The 18,943-nt window shown below is 49.3% G+C and overlaps 1 protein-coding gene across 1 annotated transcript in view; it reads right to left on the bottom strand.

The window, feature by feature from the left end:
- Nucleotides 1-713: 713 nt before the first annotated feature.
- Nucleotides 714-18,943, bottom strand: part of LOC138414574 (ATP-binding cassette sub-family A member 9-like) — a 55,134-nt gene continuing 36,904 nt past the window's right edge. Inside the window, exons 27-39 of the mRNA XM_069542247.1 lie at nucleotides 16,277-16,345; nucleotides 15,487-15,578; nucleotides 14,212-14,332; nucleotides 13,442-13,559; nucleotides 12,682-12,773; nucleotides 8,507-8,667; nucleotides 7,397-7,472; nucleotides 7,235-7,329; nucleotides 6,095-6,214; nucleotides 5,795-5,935; nucleotides 5,277-5,356; nucleotides 2,961-3,016; nucleotides 714-2,636 (exon numbers count right to left, since the gene is read on the bottom strand). Of these exons, the coding sequence (XP_069398348.1) occupies nucleotides 2,541-2,636; nucleotides 2,961-3,016; nucleotides 5,277-5,356; nucleotides 5,795-5,935; nucleotides 6,095-6,214; nucleotides 7,235-7,329; nucleotides 7,397-7,472; nucleotides 8,507-8,667; nucleotides 12,682-12,773; nucleotides 13,442-13,559; nucleotides 14,212-14,332; nucleotides 15,487-15,578; nucleotides 16,277-16,345 (1,317 nt within the window). The 3' untranslated portion in view covers nucleotides 714-2,540. The remainder of the gene's footprint in view (nucleotides 2,637-2,960; nucleotides 3,017-5,276; nucleotides 5,357-5,794; nucleotides 5,936-6,094; nucleotides 6,215-7,234; nucleotides 7,330-7,396; nucleotides 7,473-8,506; nucleotides 8,668-12,681; nucleotides 12,774-13,441; nucleotides 13,560-14,211; nucleotides 14,333-15,486; nucleotides 15,579-16,276; nucleotides 16,346-18,943) is intronic.

Genomic DNA, 18,943 nt, shown 5'->3' with positions numbered 1-18,943 from the left:
AGAGATGCGGAGCGGTGCTGACAGGAGGCACGCTGGCCAGGGCCCGCCAGGGGGAGAATCTGCCTGCGGTGGCTGGATGAGCTGAGCGGCAGTCTAGACAGAAGCGGACCGGAGCTCACCCAAACCCGTGTCCATCGAGTCGGTGATGCCATCCAACCATCTCGTCCTCTGTCGTCCCCTTCTCCTCCCACCCTCAATCTTTCCCAGCATCAGGGTCTTTTCAAGTGAGTCAGCTCTTCACATCAGGTGGCCAAACTATTGGAGTTTCCACTTCAGCATCAGTTCTTTCAATGAACACCCAGGACTGATCCCCTTTAGGATGGACTGGTTGGACCTCCTTGCAGTCCAAGGGACTCTCAAGAGTCTTCTCTGACACCACAGTTCAAAAGCATCAATTTTTCGGTGCTCAGCTTCCTTTTAGTCCAACTGTCACATCCATACATCACCGCTGGAAAAACCACAGCCTTGACGAGATGGACCTTTGCTGGCAGGGCCTTTGTGGTCCCTCTTCTTAGAGAAACACAAGTGTCCTCAGATTAGGGCCCCACCTGACAACCTGGCTTATCTCTTTACAGGCCCCACCTCCAAACACAGGCACCCTGGAGAATGGATCTGTGAGTTTGCGGGGAACACAGCTCAGCACATGACCGGAAACAGTAAGGAGAGCAGCAGCAGCAACGACTCAGCTGAGTAAGGATGGACCAGAGAACCGCGCCGATTGCAAAGTGTTTATAGGATGGACAGGCCACAGCATATGCAGACAGAAGAAAGCGGCACCTATGACGGTCTAGCACTGTGCAGTAGACCCTCACATCACAAGCAACGGAGAACAAAAACATGCTTCAAAATGATCAGCTCAGTTCAGCTGCTCAGTCGTGGCCGACTCTTGGTGACCCCACGGACTGCAGCACGCCAGGCCTGCCTGTCCATCAGCATCTCCCGGAGTTTACTCAAACTCATGCCCATCGAGTTGGTGATGCTATCCAGCCATCTCATCCTCTGTCATCCCCTTCTCCTCCCACCTTCAATCTTTCCCACATCAGGGTCTTTTTAAATGGGTCAGTTCTTCACATCAGGTGACCTAAGTATTGGAGTTTCAGCTTCAGCATCAGTCCTTCCAATGAACATTCTGATGACTGATTTCCTTTAGGATGGACTGGTTGGATCTCCTTGCAGTCCAAGGGACTCTCAAGAGTCTTCTCCAACACCACAGTTCAAAAGCATCAATTCTTCAGCACTCAGCTTTCTTCACAGTCCAACTCTCACATCTATACATGACTACTGGAAAAACTATAGCCTTGACAAGACGGACCTTTGTTGGCAAAGTAATGTCTCTACTTTTTAATATGCGGTCTAGGTTGGTCATAACTTTTCTCCCAACAAGTGTCTTTTTAATTTCATGGCTGCAGTCACCATCTGCAGTGATTTTGGAGCCTCCAAAAATAATATTGCTTTATGCCATAAGGGTGGTGTCATCTGCATATCTGATGTTATTGATATTTCTCCCCCCAGTCTTGATTCCAGCTTGTGCTTCTTCCAGCCCAGTGTTTTCATGATGTACTCTGCATATAAGTTAAATAAGCAGGGTGACAATATACAGCCTTGACGTACCCCTTTCCCAATTTGGAACCAGTCTGTTGTTCCATGTCCAGTTCTAACTGTTGCTTCCTGATCTGCATACAGATTTCTCAAGAGGCAGGTCAGGTGGTCTGGTATTCCCATCTCTTGAAGAATTTTCCACAGTTTGTTGTGATTCAAAATTGTAAGATGTGTTTTTAAAAAACTTTCCTCGACTTTAACGTTCAGTTTCTCAGTACGACCATTTTAACGGGTTCCACGTTTCCTGTATCATCACGACAGATGAAGCATGACTGTACAGTCTGAAATCTGAGAAGTGACGGGAAACAGAGGAGAGTAAATTAAGAACAGGTGAGAAAGGAACGGAAAGAGCAAGACTGCGCTGCCGTGAAACGGTCAGATTCCGCCTCCCTGCAGCAAACGGCCAGCGTCCTGTCTCACTTTGTCTTTGTGGTTGTTCAGTCATTGTTTAGTCTTGCCCAACTCTTGTGATCCTATGCAGCCCGCCAGGCTCCTCTGTCCATGGGCTTTCCCAGGCAAGAATCCTGGAGTGGGCTGCCATGCCCTTCTCCAGGGGATCTTCCCGACCCAGGGATCAAACCTGTGTCTCCTGCATCGGCAGAAAAAATCTTTACCATTTAGCCACCTGCCTACTTAAAAAGATGAGAAAATAGTTAAGATTTTAAAGGTCAGAGAAAGAAAATCATTCTCAGAAACATAAAAATTCCATAATCAGGTGCATTTTAAAATCTGCTGCTGTATGAAACACTGGGTTCAGTTGCTGTTTCGGAGGCTGCCTGGTCCGCTGAGCCTCAGTGCTCTGACCTTACTCCTTAGTCCCACTATCCAGCATGTTATTGAGAGAAGTGATGATGTGAGTTTCAAAAGCATTTTGAAATCATATCTGAGCCAAGGTACATTGACGCTATAAAATGTTGTCTTAAAAATCGCGGATTTGGGCTTTAAGGCTCTTCCTGCAGGAGCTTCCACTTCACGGACAGATCAACTTCCTCATCAGAATTGTCCCACTCCTGCTCCTTGCAGAGTTCCAGGAACACCTGCAACAGAGGAAGGAATAAAGAGATGGGGTGACCACTGCTTCCTGCAGCCCCGAGTGAGTGCAGAGTGTGTGCACATGGATCTTCATATTCCGTGAAGAGCAAAGTGTTAGTCACTCAGTCATGTCTGACTCTCTGGGACCCCAGGGATTGTAGCCTGCCAGGCACCTCTGTCCATGAGATTTCCCAGGCAAGAATACTGGAGTGGGTTGCCATTTCCTTCTCCAGGGGATCTTCCCCACCCAGGGACTGAACCCGGCTTTCCCACGCTGCTTTACCGTCCGAGCCACCTGGGATGCTGTGGGGTGTGTATGACGGACCCACCTGCTCCAGGCTACACTGCGACAGGCTGTACCCCTCCAGGTCGAAGTTCTGTTTAACTGCAGACGGACAGACGTGTATTAGGACTGCACATGTCTTTCATTTACAAATTTGCCTAGTCATGCACCAAGGGCACACCCGGACAGATCTTAAATATGCAAGGTGGGTAACGAACTTGGATTGAGTGCGGGAATGCACGGTCCCCACGTGGTCCTCTCTCTCAGCATCTTAGAGCTCGGGCAGAGGGGCCACAAGACTGGAAACAGGACGCGAGGTTCTGGATTGGCCGTGCGGGTCGTGCTAAAGGCTGGACCACTGCCTCCAGCCGCTCTGCATCCGCCCTCACTCTCCTCCACCCCGCTCTCTGCTCCAGAGCCCGACTCGGGGGGCTCCTCCTGGGGGGTTCCACCAGTGGAAAGCCCAGGAGGAGGGACAGAGAGGAGACGGAGCTTTCATCTCTCCTCCTCCTCCCTGACCCCAGGCATGTCCTTGGATTCAAGGTCACTTCTTCCGTCAAGATGGCAGATTCTCCCCGACTCTGCTCCCAGAGTCCAGTCACCGCCTCCTCCCTTCAGCCCTTTGGACCCAAGAACAGGAACCCTGGTGTCAAGCGCAGCCTCAGGTGACTGCACCGTTCCTGGCACCTTGCCAAAGAGCCCCTTTATGAGGAAAAGTTCCTGGAATTATCCTTTTTCATTTTTTAAATTTATGGCTTTTTTTTTTTTTTTTGGCTGCTTGTGGGATCTTCCCTGACCAGGAATCGAACCTGCACCCCGCACTGGAAGCTTGGAGTCAACCACTGGACCACCAGGGAAGCCTGGAATTATCCTGGTTTTGAGTTTCCTACCTTTTACCCTTGTGGACTGTGCCTGAGAGTCCAGATATGCAAATACATAAGAGAGAAACACCAGGAGTGGAGAGGAGACCCTGGAGAGTCGAGACTCCTCGAGGACAGTTAGTTACTAGGCAACAGTGAGTTACGAGATCACCGTCGCCCCGGGCCTCTAGAAGACCTTGCTGTTGCTGTTTAGTTACTCAGCTGTGTCTGAGTCTTTGTGACCCCACGGACAGTAGCCCGCCAGGCTTCCCCATCTGTGAGATTTCCCAGGCGAGAATACTGCAGTGGGTTGCCATTTCCTTCTCCAGGGGATCTTCCCGACCCAGGGATCAAACCCGCGTCTCCTGCATTGGCAGGTGGGTTCTTTACTGCTGAGCCACCAGGGAAGCCCCTAGAAGAGCCACCAGACACCAACTATACCCCCAAGCACACCACCAGCTGTGAAAGCCAGAGACGCAGGGAGCCCCGCGTCACAGCGCAGCATTTTCGCAAACCACGGGGGTGCGGCCGCCCTGCACCTGGCGCGTCCGTGGCGCCGCTTTCCCAACGGCGTTTCCTCACTTTGTCTTTCTGTCTCTCATGTTGCTAATTCTCAGGATATTTCAAATCTGATTCTATTTCTCATGCCGATCCATGATCTTCGATATTATTATTATAAGAAAAGATTACCACTCATTTAAGACTCAGATGGAGGCTCTCATTTTTTAGCAATAAAATATTCTAAATTATGGCAAAGTAATTACGGCTTTTAAAAATAATGTTATCGCACACTTAATAAACTATGATACAGTGTAAACATCTTTTTTTTTAATGTGGACCATTTTTAAAGTCTTTATTGAATTTGTTACAATATTGTTTCTGTTCTATGTTTTGACTTTTTAGCCTCAAGGCATGTTGGATCTTAGCTTCCCCGACCAAGGATCGAACTTGCACCCTGCACTGGAAGGTGAGGTCTTACACACTAGACTCAGGGAAGCCCCCTAAACACCACTTTTATTCGCCCTGGGAAACCAAAACACCCATGAGACTGCCTTTATTGCAGCATTCAATATACAGTGATGGTTGGAACCCAACCCACAATACCTCTGAGGTCTGCCTGTCTCCCCAGAAGTTGCCAAATTAAAACCTTACTATTTACTTATAGTATGTGAAGTGAAAGTCGCTCAGTCATGTCTGACTTTTTGCAACCCCATGGACTGTATACCTCCTGGAATTCTCCAGGCCAGAATACTGGAGTGGAGAGCCTTTCCCTTTTCCAGGGGATCTTCTGGACCCAGGGATTGAACCTGGCCTCCTGCATTGCAGGCGGATTCTTCACCAGCTGAGCCACAGGGGAAGCCCTTATCATATAATATAGTAAACTACACTTATAGTATAATGTCACATTTTAGGCCCATGTATTCAGACTTCTTATGCTGGTTTTATGCAAGACTTGAACGTGATCAGTTTCCAGAGGCTCACCTCGCAGCAGGCACTCTCACCTGTCTCTAAACAGAAGAAGGCATGTGATAAAGGGTGCACATCCTCAACGGGCAACTTGTAGACCAGCAGGGAGGCGAACCTGGGGGCGAGCAGAGAGAGAGCTAAATTCAGGACCCGGAGGCACGGCCGCGAGTGGGTGCCCTGTCTGGGAAGGGGCAGCAGGCTCATCCAGGACTTGGCTGTGTGCCTGGAGCTACCGAAACATTGTGAACTCACTTGCAATCCAATTATAAAATAAATAAATAGGCTCTTGAAAATTAAAAGAAAATAAATAGGAAGAATGTTAATTCCTTTACAAGAATCAGCTTCCAAACCAGGACTTGGTTCTCTTATTTCCCTCCCGTGCTATCCCTTGGAATTGGATATCTCTCTACTCACTGAAGTCCTCATGATTCCCATACAGTTTTTATGTTTTTTTGTTTTTTTTTTTAAGAATGAGAAGATGAAGCTTTTATATCTTGCCATCACAGAAAAACAGAGCAAAGACCAGGACAAAACAGAACGAGCCCACATTGACCTCTCCTGCCGAGCAGCCTGGGGGAAGATCCTCAGGACCTCGCCGTGCAGAGCCTCCAGCTGGGCCAGGCTCTTCAGCTTCATCTCCAGCAGGTAGCCTCTGCTGAACTTGCTCTTCAGATGCTGGATGGAGCCGATGCACCTGGAGGTGAGAGGAAGATCAGCTGGCAGGGGAAGCGAGGGGAAACCCGCTGGGGACGCAGGGCCCTGGGACCAGGGCAGCCGGTCAGCCCAGCCCCACGCAGAGACCACTGTTTCGGGGAGAGGCCCTCGCTCAGAGCGCGCCTGGGGACCCACCCACCTCAGGCTCCCGGACACCATGACGGCCACACGGTCGCACACGGCCTCCGCCTCGGCCATGGAGTGGGTGGTCAGCAGGGCGCCCCGCGCTGTGTTTCTAAAGGAGGCCCGGATCAGCTGCCTGAAGTGAGGCCAAGGAAAATAAACGTCAGTTAGTGGGGATGCTCCAGACAGTGTGAAAGTAACGTGACGACGTTCCCACTGGCACTCACGAAACAACAGAGAATTCAGATTCACTCCTCAAAGAAAGGAGGTTCGGAGGGACAACGGGCACAGAAAGAACCAAGCAAACAGTGTCTCGTTCGGAGCAGGGCTTGGGCTGAAGGCCAGGAATGGCAGTAGGTGCAAGCTTGTCTACAGAGATGCTGCCTGTCAGTAATATTTATGAGAAGGCAGTACGAGGGAAGACGAGACCTCATGTGAAAGCGTGATGACATGCCCAGAAGCTCAGAAAGACAGATTCCAGAAAATTCTTAAAGTGATTAGAGAATATATTGAGTATAATCTATAACAAATTTTTGAATCATTATATGGTACAACTGAAACTAATAAATATTATACATCAATAAAAGAACTTTTAAATAACCTAAAATGAATATTTTGCAAGTCAAAAAAGAGAATACATTGGAATTTACTCTTCCCTCCGTAAGAATTATGTATTGGGTGATGTTGCAAAAGATTTAAACTTAATAATAGATTGATCCGATTAAATATAAAAATGAGCCTTGAATACTTACTTGGAAGAGCTAAGATGAAAATGAAATTTTTAGAGTGAGGATTGAGTTACAATTACCTTTTTCTCCTTAATACAAACTGGCTGTGATATGACGTCAGGACTTTTTTCTTCACACTGTTTTTTCTGGTAATGTGGGACATCTTTCCCTTTATAAACAGTGGTTTAATTTTGTTTTCTTTTTTTATTGCGTCAAGGACATTTTTAGTGGGAAATTTCAGACTTTTAAATAACAACTGCAAAGTAGTTGCTTAGGTGCCTTCATACAAGTGAGTCCAAGGGGAAGGAAATCTGTCAGCACACGAAAAATCACCCCTCTCGCCGCTGGGTCTGACATGACCAGCAGTGCTTTCGAGGGTCAGCGGTGACAGGGCCACATTCGCTCAGGGGAGCCCCGACGCCCCTCACCACATCTGCAGCTGCCCCTCGGGGTCCATCCCCGTGGTCGGCTCGTCCAGAAGCAGCACAGCCGGGCTCCCCAGGATGCTCAGCGCGAAGCTCAGCTGCAACAGAGAGGAGCTGGGTCGGCGCCGGCCTGGGGGCGCACAGGGGAGCCCAGCCCGGTCCTACCTTTCTCTTGGCCCCCTCGGGTAAGGCCTTGGCGGGGAGTGCCATCTGGTCTTGCAGCTTCAGCGCGTCCGCCAGCCTGCGGGAAGCAGGGGGAGTCAAACCCACAGCACCCTGCTCAGGGTGGGGGATGCGTTGGAGAGAACCGGCAAGTCAGAACAGATGCAGAGAGTTTAAATGAGGCTCACAGTGAACCTAAAATTGAAACCACCTAGGGTGTTTTATGAACCCTTCTTGGCAGCCAGACTCATTTCTGCAGTAACTTCTTTCTGTACTGAGAACAGTGAGTATATGATCCTATACGATCCTGCAAAGATCCTGCAATCCCACACTAGGGCAGACATCCAGAAAAGACGAAACTCTCCATCTGAAACCGCACGTGCACCTCAGCGTTCACGGTGGCTCTGTTTACAGTAGCCAGGATATGGAAACCACCCAAATGCCCATCAGTGGTCAACTGGTTTAAGAAGGGGTGGTGCACAGAAGCAATGGGAGATTACTCAGCCGCAAGGAAGAATGAAATATCGTCGCTTTCAGCAATGCGGATAGATCGAGAGAATATTACACACCGTGAAGTTAGTGCGAAGGAAGTCAGACAAAGGCAAGTAGTATATGATGTCACTTATACGTAGAATCTAAAAATATAATACAAGTGATTCTATATACAAAACAGAAATAGGCTCACAGAGCTAGAGAAACAAGCTTGCAGTTACCAAAGGGGAAAGGGGTGAGGGGCAGGATAAATTAGAACTTTGGGTTTAACAGATACAAACTACTATACATAAAATAGCTATGCAACAAGGATTTCCTGCAGAACACAGGGGACTGTATTCAGTGTCTTGTAATAGCCCGTGATGGAAAAGAATCTGGAAAAAATATGACTGAGTCGCTCTGTTGCACACGTGAATCTAACGCCATATTGTAAGTCAACTATATATCAGTTAAGAAATCATAACACATGGCCTTTTTCTCTCCAGGCGTAAGGCTAGCGAAAACACTGAACTGGGGTCTAGACGGTCCGCAGCATGGAGCTATCAGCACCGCCCGCCTCATTCTGTGTGAAGGTGTCTCAGCCCAGGTGGGGAGCAGGTGAGGCCCCCCCCCCCCACGCACCTGGTGATAGCGGCCGCGGCATCCGCCCTCCGCAGCCCTTTCACAGCAGCCGACACCTCGAGGTGCTCCCTCACGGTCAGGCTGGGCCACAGCGCGCTCTCCTGGGGGCAGTACCCCAGGAACCCCGGGGGCGCCCCTCCGCTGCCCCCTGCGAGCAGCACCTGCAGAGACAAGGCCATTCTCACCTTCCCTCCAAAATCACGCGTGTAGGCGCTGAGCATTATTTCAGCGGTGTCCTCCTGCTCACTCGGGGCCAGGAGCCCAGAAGTGCGTGGGTGGTCGCCAGCTCTGGGGAAAAGACGCAGACACTCCACGCGGTGACAGGACAGCTGCTCTCACAGTTTGGACTTCGGTGTCAAGTCCATGAAAGAGTCCAGGGTCGCGTACTTGGTTGTCTAACTGTTGTTGTTTAGTCACTATGTGGTGTCTGACTCTTTGTGACCCCAGGCACTGTAGCCCTCCAGGCTCCTCTGTCCCTGGGATTTCCCAGGCAAGAATCCTGGGGTGGGTTGCCATGTCCTCCCCCAGGGGCTCGTCCCGATCCAGGCAGCCAACCCGAGTCTGCCTCCTGCACTGGCTGGCAGATTCTTTACCACTGAGCCACCTGGTAAGCCTGGTTGTCCAATGCTTGACTTCGTTTACTGATCCAAGCATCCCTAGGAACAGGTATTTGTTGAAGATTCCGTTTTTCCAAAGTTAAAACCGTTACAATTACGGGATATTTCACAAGTATTTTGTGAAGATTAAATAAGCTAGTTTTTTCCAGCCCTCCTGCCAGGGGACATCTGGCCTGTACGGAGACACTTGGGTTGTCCTGGTTGAGAATCTAGTGGGCCGAGGCCAAGGATGCTGCTAAGTACCCCGCAATGCACAGGAGAGCCCTTCACAACAGGGATGATCTGGTCCAAAGTGACACTGGTGCCACACTGTTGATCACCTAACGTGACAATATGGGATAAAAAGCTTAAGAACATGGATGGACCTAGACACGGTCATACTGAGTGAAGGAAGACAGAGAAGGAGATATATCGTATGACATTATGTGTAGAATCTAAAAAGAAATGATACAAATGAGCTTCTTTAAAAACAGAAACCTCAGATACACAGAGGACAACACCCTTATGGCAGAAAGCGAAGAAGAACTAAAGAGCCTCTTGATGAAAGTGAAAGAGGAGAGTGAAAAAGCTGGCTTAAAACTCAGCATTCAGAAAACTAAGATCATGGCATCCGGTCCCATCACTTCATGGCAAATAGATGGGGAAACAATGGGAACAGTGAGAGACTATTTTTTTAAGCTCCAAAATCACTGCAGATGGTGACTGCAGCCATGAAATTAAAAGACGCTTGCTCCTTGGAAGAAAACCTGTGACCAACCTAGACAGCATATTAAAAAGTAGAGACATTACTTTGCCAACAAAGGTCCATCTAGTCAAGGCTATGGTTTTTCCAGTGGTTATGTATGGATATGAGAGTTGGACTGTAAAGAAAGCTGAGCGCTGAAGAATTGATGCTTTTGAACTGTGGTGTTGGAGAAGACTCTAGAGAGTCCCTTGGACTGCAAGGAGATCCAACCAGTCCATCCTAAAGGAAATCATTCCTGAATATTCACTGGAAGGACTGATGCTGAAGCTAAAACTCCAATAACTTGGCCACCTGATGCGAAGAACTTACTCCTTGGAAAAGACCCTGATGCTGGGAAAGATTGAAGGTGGGAGAAGGGGACGACAGAGGATGAGATGGTTGGATGAAATCACCGACCCAATGGAAATGAGTCTGAGTAAACTTGGGGAGTTGGTGATGGACAGGGAGGCCTGACGTGCTGCAGTCCATGGGGTCACAAAGAGTCGGACACGACTGAGTGACTGCAGTGAACTGATAAACAGAAACAGACCCACAGATGCAGAAAAACACTCATGGTTGCCAGGGGGATGGGCTGGGGGAAGGGATAGTTAGGGAGTTTGGGATGGACACATACACGTGGCTCTATTTAAAATGGATAACCAGCAAGGACCTGCTGTCCAACACAGGGAACACTGTTCAGTGTTACGGAGCAGCCTGGGTGGGAGGGGAGTCTGGGGGAGAATGGACACAGGTGTGTGCATGGCTGGGTCCCTTAGCTGTCCACTTGGAACTATCACAACACTGTTAATTGGCAATGTGAAATAAAAGACATTTTTTAAGTTAAAAAAAAGAGAAGATAAACAACAAAAACAAGCATCCTCGCCCCCCAAACCCCAACATGTCCCCAGGGCCAAACCTGAGAAATCCTGAGCTAAGGCAAATGGAAGCTTCTCAGCACTAGTCTGGCACATAGGAATCTATTAATACATGCATTTATAATTTTTTACGAGCCAGAGAGGGTGCCATATAATAATAATAACAGGTATGTATGTTTATCAGCGCTTACACTTTCTGTGTTTTAAATTATTTTAAAATAATAACACCCGACCTGACTGGGGCATTAGCTGGATAGGCCTGCTTCACACGTGAGGAAACAGACGAGCCTCGTTTGTTGGAATCGTGCAGGGGGCCGCTCGAGGTAGAGCTGGGAGTGGGAACCGGGGCCTGCCCCGGGTCGGCAAGCCCTTGACGTCGGGGCTGTATCGTCTCTGCCCAGGACAGAGGAGGAGAGCCCTCGCTAACCTGGCCTCCGAGGGCTTTCAGTCTAGACAGAGAAACAGGAAGCACACCAGCGAGCACACGCGCGAGTGAGTCACGGCGCCCGCCGAGCACACGCGCGAGTGAATCCAGATCCCGCCGAGCACACGCGGGGTGAGTCACGGCGCCCGCCGAGCACACGCGTGAGCCCGCCCAGCACACGCGTGAGTGAATCCAGATCCCGCCGAGCACACGCTCAAGTGAGTCACGGCGCCTGCCGAGCACATGCGTGAGCCCGCCGAGCACACGCGTGAGTGAATCCAGATCCCGCCGAGCACACGCGCGAGTGAGTCACGGCGCCCGCCGAGCACACGCGTGAGTGAATCCAGATGCCGCCGAGCACACGCGCGGGTGAGTCGCGGCGCCCGCCGAACGGCCACACAGGTGTTAGCCCCGAGGGTCACAGGGGAAGGCCTCTGGGGACGTGGATTTTAAAGTGACGAGAAGGAGATGAGCGGACACTTGAAGAGCCGAGGGCGGAGCACTCCAGCCCCCGGGAGAGCACACCCGAGGGTCTCGCAGTGGGAAGACCACCGAAAGCTAGCTGGAGGCAGGGTCATCAACGGAGCCCAGACCCTACAGGGCCTTTTGCGGCCCCGGTGAAGGTTCTGCACGCGCTCCAGCCGCGAGGTTATAAGAGGGCGATGGTATGAGCACTTCTGCGTTTTCCTAAGGACCGCTCTGGCTGCCGTGGAGTGAGAGGGGGAGGGAGACCAAGAGCGCCATCAGCTTCTCGTGGTGAGCGCGCCCTCCCGCCTTCACCTTCTGACCAGTGCTAGCAGCGTCTGCCCTGCAAATGTGCGACACTGTGGGACTTCCTTGGTGGCCTGGGGGCTGAGACTCTGTGCTCCTAACGCGGGGGCCCAGGTTCAATCGCTGAACCTGGGATTGAGCCCTGTAACTGCAGGTTCAGTGCCTGAATCCCAGTTCAATGCTGTGACTAAGACCCATTGCAGATAAATAAATAAATATTATTTTTAAAAAGAACAATGGAAAAGACAAAGTTGCAATACTTCAGTCCTCTGTCCATTACTTTCCACAACTTGGCCCAGACATAGCACCTCACTGTATTTATATACTATTGTGGTTTTTTGCTTTGGAACTTGGAAAGTTTTTCACTAATCTAAGATTTCTATTTTCTGAATAAATCCTGGATCTTGGCAGTCCAGTTCAACAAGTTCTCAGGATATATAACTAAAAAAAAAAAAAAAGAAAGAAAGAAAAGAAAGACCATGAACAAAGCTACTGTTTAGCTTTACTTTCCCAAACGTTTCCTGCGAATGTGTCTATTTTTCACTCAGTAAAAGGCATCGTATAGATAACACGTAGGCTTCAGTGCCTAACTGTTTTCGGAATTAAGGGGAGACAGTTTTCATTAATCCTCTTCATTCAGTGCATAAATCACACTGATTAACAAGAAAGGACCAGATATATATTTTTAAGATTGGCCCCTGTGGCCACTGGAAAACGTTTGCTCTGGGCAGCACCGATTAGCGCATTTCCACGTGTTCACTGACCTGCCCTGCGGTTGGCCGCGCGTCTCCGGTTATCATCTTGACGGCTGTGCTTTTGCCTGCTCCGTTGTGTCCCAAGAGCCCTATAACTTCACCTGAAGGAAACAGGTACACTCAGAATTTCACCTTACAATGCAAGTCACACAAATGCTGTTCCATGGCTCACCGCGTGCCAAGCCACAGGCATTATTTCACTTCTTCTTCACACACAGGCCTGAGTGTTGCCACTAGCTTCATTTTGCAGGCAAGGAAACGGAGATGCAAAGAGAATGAAGAGGAAAATGACCAAGGTCATGCAGCCAATCTGAGATTGAGCTGGAATCTGAAGCGCTTTTTTTTTTTTTTTTGGCATTTAACCAATACGCTGCAAAGCCTGCTGTTTGTGAGGAAGGATGCACTGCGGTACCCCAGGGGGTTCCTTCCTGGGAACTAATCCCTGTTGTAAAATTCATTATATCACTTAAAAAAGAAGTCCATCCTTCTTAACAGAAGGACCGCCTCCTTTTTGGTCATTGTTCTTACCATTGCTCTTTTCTGTGTGTCTGTCTGAATGGAACAGAACTGTCTTCCTATGCAAGGAAACACCATTATAATTATAGCTGAGATTTTCCATAGCCTGGCTCAGCTGTAGCCTGTGGAGGAGGGCTGGCTGCCCTCTGGGTTCCTCTGCAGATGGCCCCAGATTCAGACCCTCCCAGGCCTTTCAGGAGACCTCACGGTCCCGGGTCAAGATGGCTCTGCCAGCAGAATGAGTGGTTCCCACCTTTTCTCACGCAGAAGGAGACATTTCTTATGGCTACTTTTTTCTTCCTCTTGGCAAAACAGTTTCTCTTTCTGCCTGCATATTCCTTCCGTAGACAGCTGGCCACAATGGCAGGTTTCTGGAAAAGCAAGGGGAGTCCGATGCAGCTTCATGCTCACTGTGAAACGAGCGTGTGTCCCCTCCTCCCCGGGTCCAGATCTCTCCTGCTCGATACCATGAGTCAGACCAGCCCTCCCCTCTAGAAACGGCCATTTTCCAGCAAACTCCCCCAGTCTTATACATTCCTTCAGGGAAAAGACATCTGTACTGTATCATATGATTCCTGCTTGCTCTTCCTCTGAAGACTGGAATAGAGACATCCACTCAACCAGTAGGTCTGTGAAGATGTGTGTTCACGCACACAAATATACACAGAGACACACAGACACACCCAGGCACACAAACACACACACACCTCAGATGAACTATCTCCCCTGAACTGCTTGCAGTAAACTTTACTCAGTGTAGAAAACTTACAAAGCCTCGCTTTGGTTCTGTGATGATAAGCTTTACTTGCCAAAACTATGACTCTGAAAAAGGCATGAAGAATTCAGTGTGTGTGTTCCTCGGTTCTCTCATCTTTGTGGGCACTGCATATTCACAGAAGTCAAACGATGGGCTCCACATGTAAGAACTAAAGAGCCTCGCGTGTTTTCGGAAAAGTAAGACTGCACACTGGCCCCCTTGCCCCTACAGAGTCAAGCATCCGACGCGCGATTCCACGGCTCTACCTCCTCCGAGTCCGGGGCGGCCACGGCGTCTGCTGTTCTCCTTCTTTCCATCTGGACGTCTTCATCCTCTCCTTCGGGTTTCTCTGGGTTTGCAAAAACAGCACTGCTCCTTGGCGAAATTCTACAAGCAAAACAGTGCGAATCTAAGAGGTTTCCAGCTGAAAACTGTGTACCAAAGTGGTGAATTCTGCATGTACTGCGATCAATTATTTGGACAGATTGAGTAGCTGTGGGGCTTTCCTTGTGGCTCAGCTGGTAAAGAATCCACAGCAAAATCTCTAAGTTTCCAGTCGACACTGTTCTCCTTTCAAACAGCCTTGCTCCCATCGATGATGCTTTCACATCATCCTGGCTTTCTGCCTGAGCGTAACGCTCCTTACTGGTCGCGACTTCTTTTTAAATAATAAAACAGTCCGCACTTCTCTGGAAAAGGCTTTTGAGGCAGGGTTGCACGTGGAAGGAACCTAGGAACTATAATTTTAGCACAGATACTTCAGAATTCTGAAGGCTTTGGGGCAACAGTGGACCAAAATGCTTATCATCGGAGGCATGACCTTCAGAGCCCAGGACTCGCACTCACCAGTAACTGAGCACCGTCGCTTCTTGGGAATGTGTTTCAGAATCACCCTTTTCTGATTGCTACCCACCGAATTCTCTCCTCCATCGTCCCACACCCCTGGTTACGGCTGCTCCCTCTCTCCCAAACTTCCGCTGGCAGCCAATGCCCTAAAACAGAGCTGTCTCCCCGCCCCCTCCTACTCTGCTCACTTAAGCTGGACTTGAGCTTGATTCCTCTTCTGAGTAAGGCAAGGTTTTCAAAGCACATCTGTCCTCATCTTCCATCGTGTAACTTTCAAAACCCTCCTTAAGCGTCTCTACCCAAGACCCTTCAGTACCGAGCTTCAGGTTAGGTTTTCATGGTCCTGCACCACAGGCCTCTAAGTTAGTTCCAGCGGCCTTCTCAAATCTGCAGGAAGCTGGTGTTTATTCCAACTTTCCTCCTTTTGCTCAGCTACTCCTCCTTCCTGGATGCCTAGACTTATCCAGCTGCTTACATAGATGCGCCCAGGAGTTGGTGATAGACGGGGAAGCCTGGCGTGCTGCAGTCCACGGGGTCACAAAGGTCGGACATGACTGAGTGACTGAACAACTCTACACAGTCCCTTCAAAACAACCTTACACAAGACTTTCTGTGCAACTAATTAGACGTATTAAAATGTCTTTAAACAATGAGTATTAAAATAAGACTCGAAATAGTATTTGAATTTTCTTAACCTGAACACAGGATCCTTTCTCATTGGTTTCTTCCTAAATTTCATTTCCAGACATCGTAAGATAAAGAGGAAAATGAAGAAATGAAGGTAAGGCTGGGGAGAGAAAGACAATCGCAGTGAGCATCAATATAAAAGCAACTTCCACACTGGAACTGATTTAAGGAGCTTGATCATGTTCAAGGTTTTTAAGGATTCATAACATTTTCACAAGATTGAAAGATACTACAGTTAATATTTTACGAAGCTCCCCTAGTCTGTGTTACTGTGCTTGAGAGATCATGACAGAAATAGTAAGCTGGGCTTCCCTGGTGACTCAGTGCTGAGGAATCGGCTGGCCAGTGCAGGGGACGTGGGTTCGATCCCCGATTTGGGAAGATCCCACGCGCCACAGGGCAACTGAGCCCGGGAGCCGCAGCTACACAGTCCTGAGCACCCTGAGCCCGTGGTCCACGAGAGAAGCCGGGGCAGCGAGGAGGCCACGCGGCCCAGCTAGAGCGCGGCCCAGCTCTCTGCAACCAGAGAGAGCCCATGCAGGCTTCTCTGTTTATTTTTAAGTAAATGAATTAAATTGTTGTAAGAAAAGAAATAGTAATGCGTTGATACTAGCACTACCGACACTACTGAGAGTTCGGGCTTCCCACTCAGTATCAGGAGATGAGTGTTAACCAGTGGCCAGATGCCGGAAGTGAGGAATTAAAACTGAAGTGGCGAAATCAAAACTGTTCATTTAACATAGAGCATACAAAGCTGTCCCCTCAGGCAAGAACATTTAAATGAAAGCATCTTCTTACGATCAGCAAGGTCAGAAATGCAACCTGCTGTTCTGAAGCCCCCAGGTAATCCACCGAGTCGGGAGAAATCTGTGAAAGGAAGAGAAAGGGGTGTTTACATGCACCTTGACCTCTGTGTGAATCTCTTCCCACAAAAAATGATGCCCGTTAAGTGGCTCATCTACCTGAGTCCTCTTCTGCATCAAGTAAGAGTCAGTTCCTAACTGCGCCTTCCTTGCTTCCAAGGTCACTTGGCGACCTACCTGCTAACCTGAGTTTGGCTGTAGCTCAGGTGCGTCTGGGCAGGGGTGAGCAGGATTTGCTCTGCTGGCGGAAACCTGGTGTTGTGGGACCCACTGAAGCCAAGGGCAAGACGTGCCTGGACTTGCCCCCGGCCTGCTGCTTTTCTCGCCACGCCTGAGCTATAGAGCCGGCGCGCTGCCCCGCCACCCGCTGCCCTGCTCTGGAGGACGCCTGTGACCGTCCCTCGGCCAGGAGACAAAGTTCTTCACCTGGCCTTTCACCTGCACACACTCAAAGGCGTGGTTTTCATCAGGACTATTTAAAAGGTCTCCCAACTCTTTTGTGAATGAGGGCCAAAGGATCTGTTTTGTTTCTCAAGCTGTATCTCCCAAGACTTCTTTTCTGAGCATCTTTAATCCGATGTAGTAAATCTCTAACCACCACAGCCATCCAGCGTCTAAGATGATTGTTTTCATATTGGATGACCTGCCAGGATCCTGACGTCATCTTGCTCAGGTCCAAGGACTGGGTCATATCCAAAATCGACTTCAGGCCCCCTGGTCTTTGCCCTGTCTGCCACCAGTTTTATTCCGAGCATCCTTTCTCTATAACTTGGAGTTGGTGACGCTCCACCCACCACTCCTCTGTCCACAGACCCCCTCGTCTCCTCCCTTTCCTCATTCCCGAGCTTAGACGCCACGGTCCGTTGTCCTGACCCCTCTTTATACAGAAACGCTGCCTCTGACCCTTTGCTTCATCAACTCATCTGGCAAAACCCTATCCCTGGTCAAACCTAACTCTCCGCTTCTCCTGAGTTACACAGGAGCAGCAGACAAGATTACAGAAACAACTGCTGACTTCACTTAAAAGTAGGGTTGGGGTGGGGGGTCCTCTACTGCTGTCTCCGTTCTGCTGACCTGCCCTCTGAAACAATTTTTCACATCTTTCTTCTACCTTCAAAGTCCCAAGACCTCCCTTCGCTTCACTCAGATGACAATGTACCCTTTCTCCTAAGAAAGGAGAACATTTCAGTTTCCATATGCTCTGGTCATGATCTTTTTTTTTCCTGTGGCATCTTTTTTTAAATTGGACCGGGCCAAGATCAGTACAATCTCTTTCCAACGTTGTGTTGGTTTCTGCTGGCCAATGGAGCGAATCAGTTACGCGAATATGCATACCTCTGCTCCCTGTTGAACTGCCCCCCTCCCCAGCCCACCCTCTAGGTCATCACAGGGCGCTGAGCCGCCGTCCTGTGCTACACAGCAGCTTCCCGCCAGCTCGCTGTCCTACACGCACTGGTGTGTACGTTGTCAACGCTACTCTCTCGACTTGCCTCACCCTTCTCGTCCCACAGCCCCGCCCTGGGTGCACACGTCCATCCTCTCCATCTGCGTCTGGAAGACTCCAGCTTTAGCGACGGGACCCCTCCCACCCCCGGCAGCTTGTGCTCTCTATGCCATCTTTTCCCAGATCGTCAAGGACTTGGCTTCCATCTAAAATTTCTCTCAAAGCAGCACAGCATCTCCTTTCTTAAACCTAAATCTATTCTCGCTCATCCACGCTTCCATCTCACTGGTGCTCGTTTTAGCAAAGCTCCTAGAACTATGCGTCTATAACCACCTCACTAGCTCTTCACTCTGCATTCTGCACTAAGCTCGCTCCTTCTGAGCTTTCGTGTCCACCCTTCCACTGACACCTGTCTTGTGAACATCACCAAGGACTCTAATCTGGTCCAGCCCAGCAGTTTCTTCTCAATTATCATCTTTCTAGACCGCTCACTAGATGACTCCCTCCGTCCTTCTTGAAGCATGCTTTGTTGCCATCCGACACACATCCTTATTTATCCCAAGTGTTCAGGGGGTTTCAGAGATGAGATTCTGGTGCACAAATCTCCTTTTTTTCTCCTCCCTCACAGGCTCCTTCTTAAACTGGTTTGTGGAGTCCTCTTCCCAATCTTTAAAGTTTGTAGTTCAAAGTCAAATGCTTCATCTTCTTTTCAATCTATTAATGCTTACTCTGTAGATTATACAAGCTAGTCCTGTGGCTTTAAACATCACTCATAAGCATGTGAATCTCAGGGGTTCAGCTTTTGTTTTGAACGCACACACTGAATTTTAGGCTCCTATGTCAAGTGACCACTCGCCATTTCCCACTGCACATCCCTTAGGAAACTTAAACTTCATGTGTCCGGAATGAGTAGAAAAAGGGCATCTCTGGCACCTCCCAGTAGGTCCTTTGCCCCCAGGTGTGAGTGATCAAGAGAACTGCAAAATTCCACCACCGAGCCTTTGCCTCTGACCTTGATAAAGCATGGCGGGGCTTCCTCCTGGAGACTGTGACCCTCGCCTGTGGGAAGTGAAGTGACCTTCTGAAGACAGGCATCGAACGCTGACCGGCTGAGGGCTCTACATACATTGTATCATATCCAAGGTTTTCTCCAACGAC

This window comes from Ovis canadensis, chromosome 11 (genome assembly GCF_042477335.2).
Source record: "Ovis canadensis isolate MfBH-ARS-UI-01 breed Bighorn chromosome 11, ARS-UI_OviCan_v2, whole genome shotgun sequence".
NCBI lineage: Eukaryota > Metazoa > Chordata > Mammalia > Artiodactyla > Bovidae > Ovis > Ovis canadensis.
The sequence above is the reverse complement of the archived record's forward strand: the minus strand, read 5'-3'. Positions and strand labels throughout refer to the sequence as shown.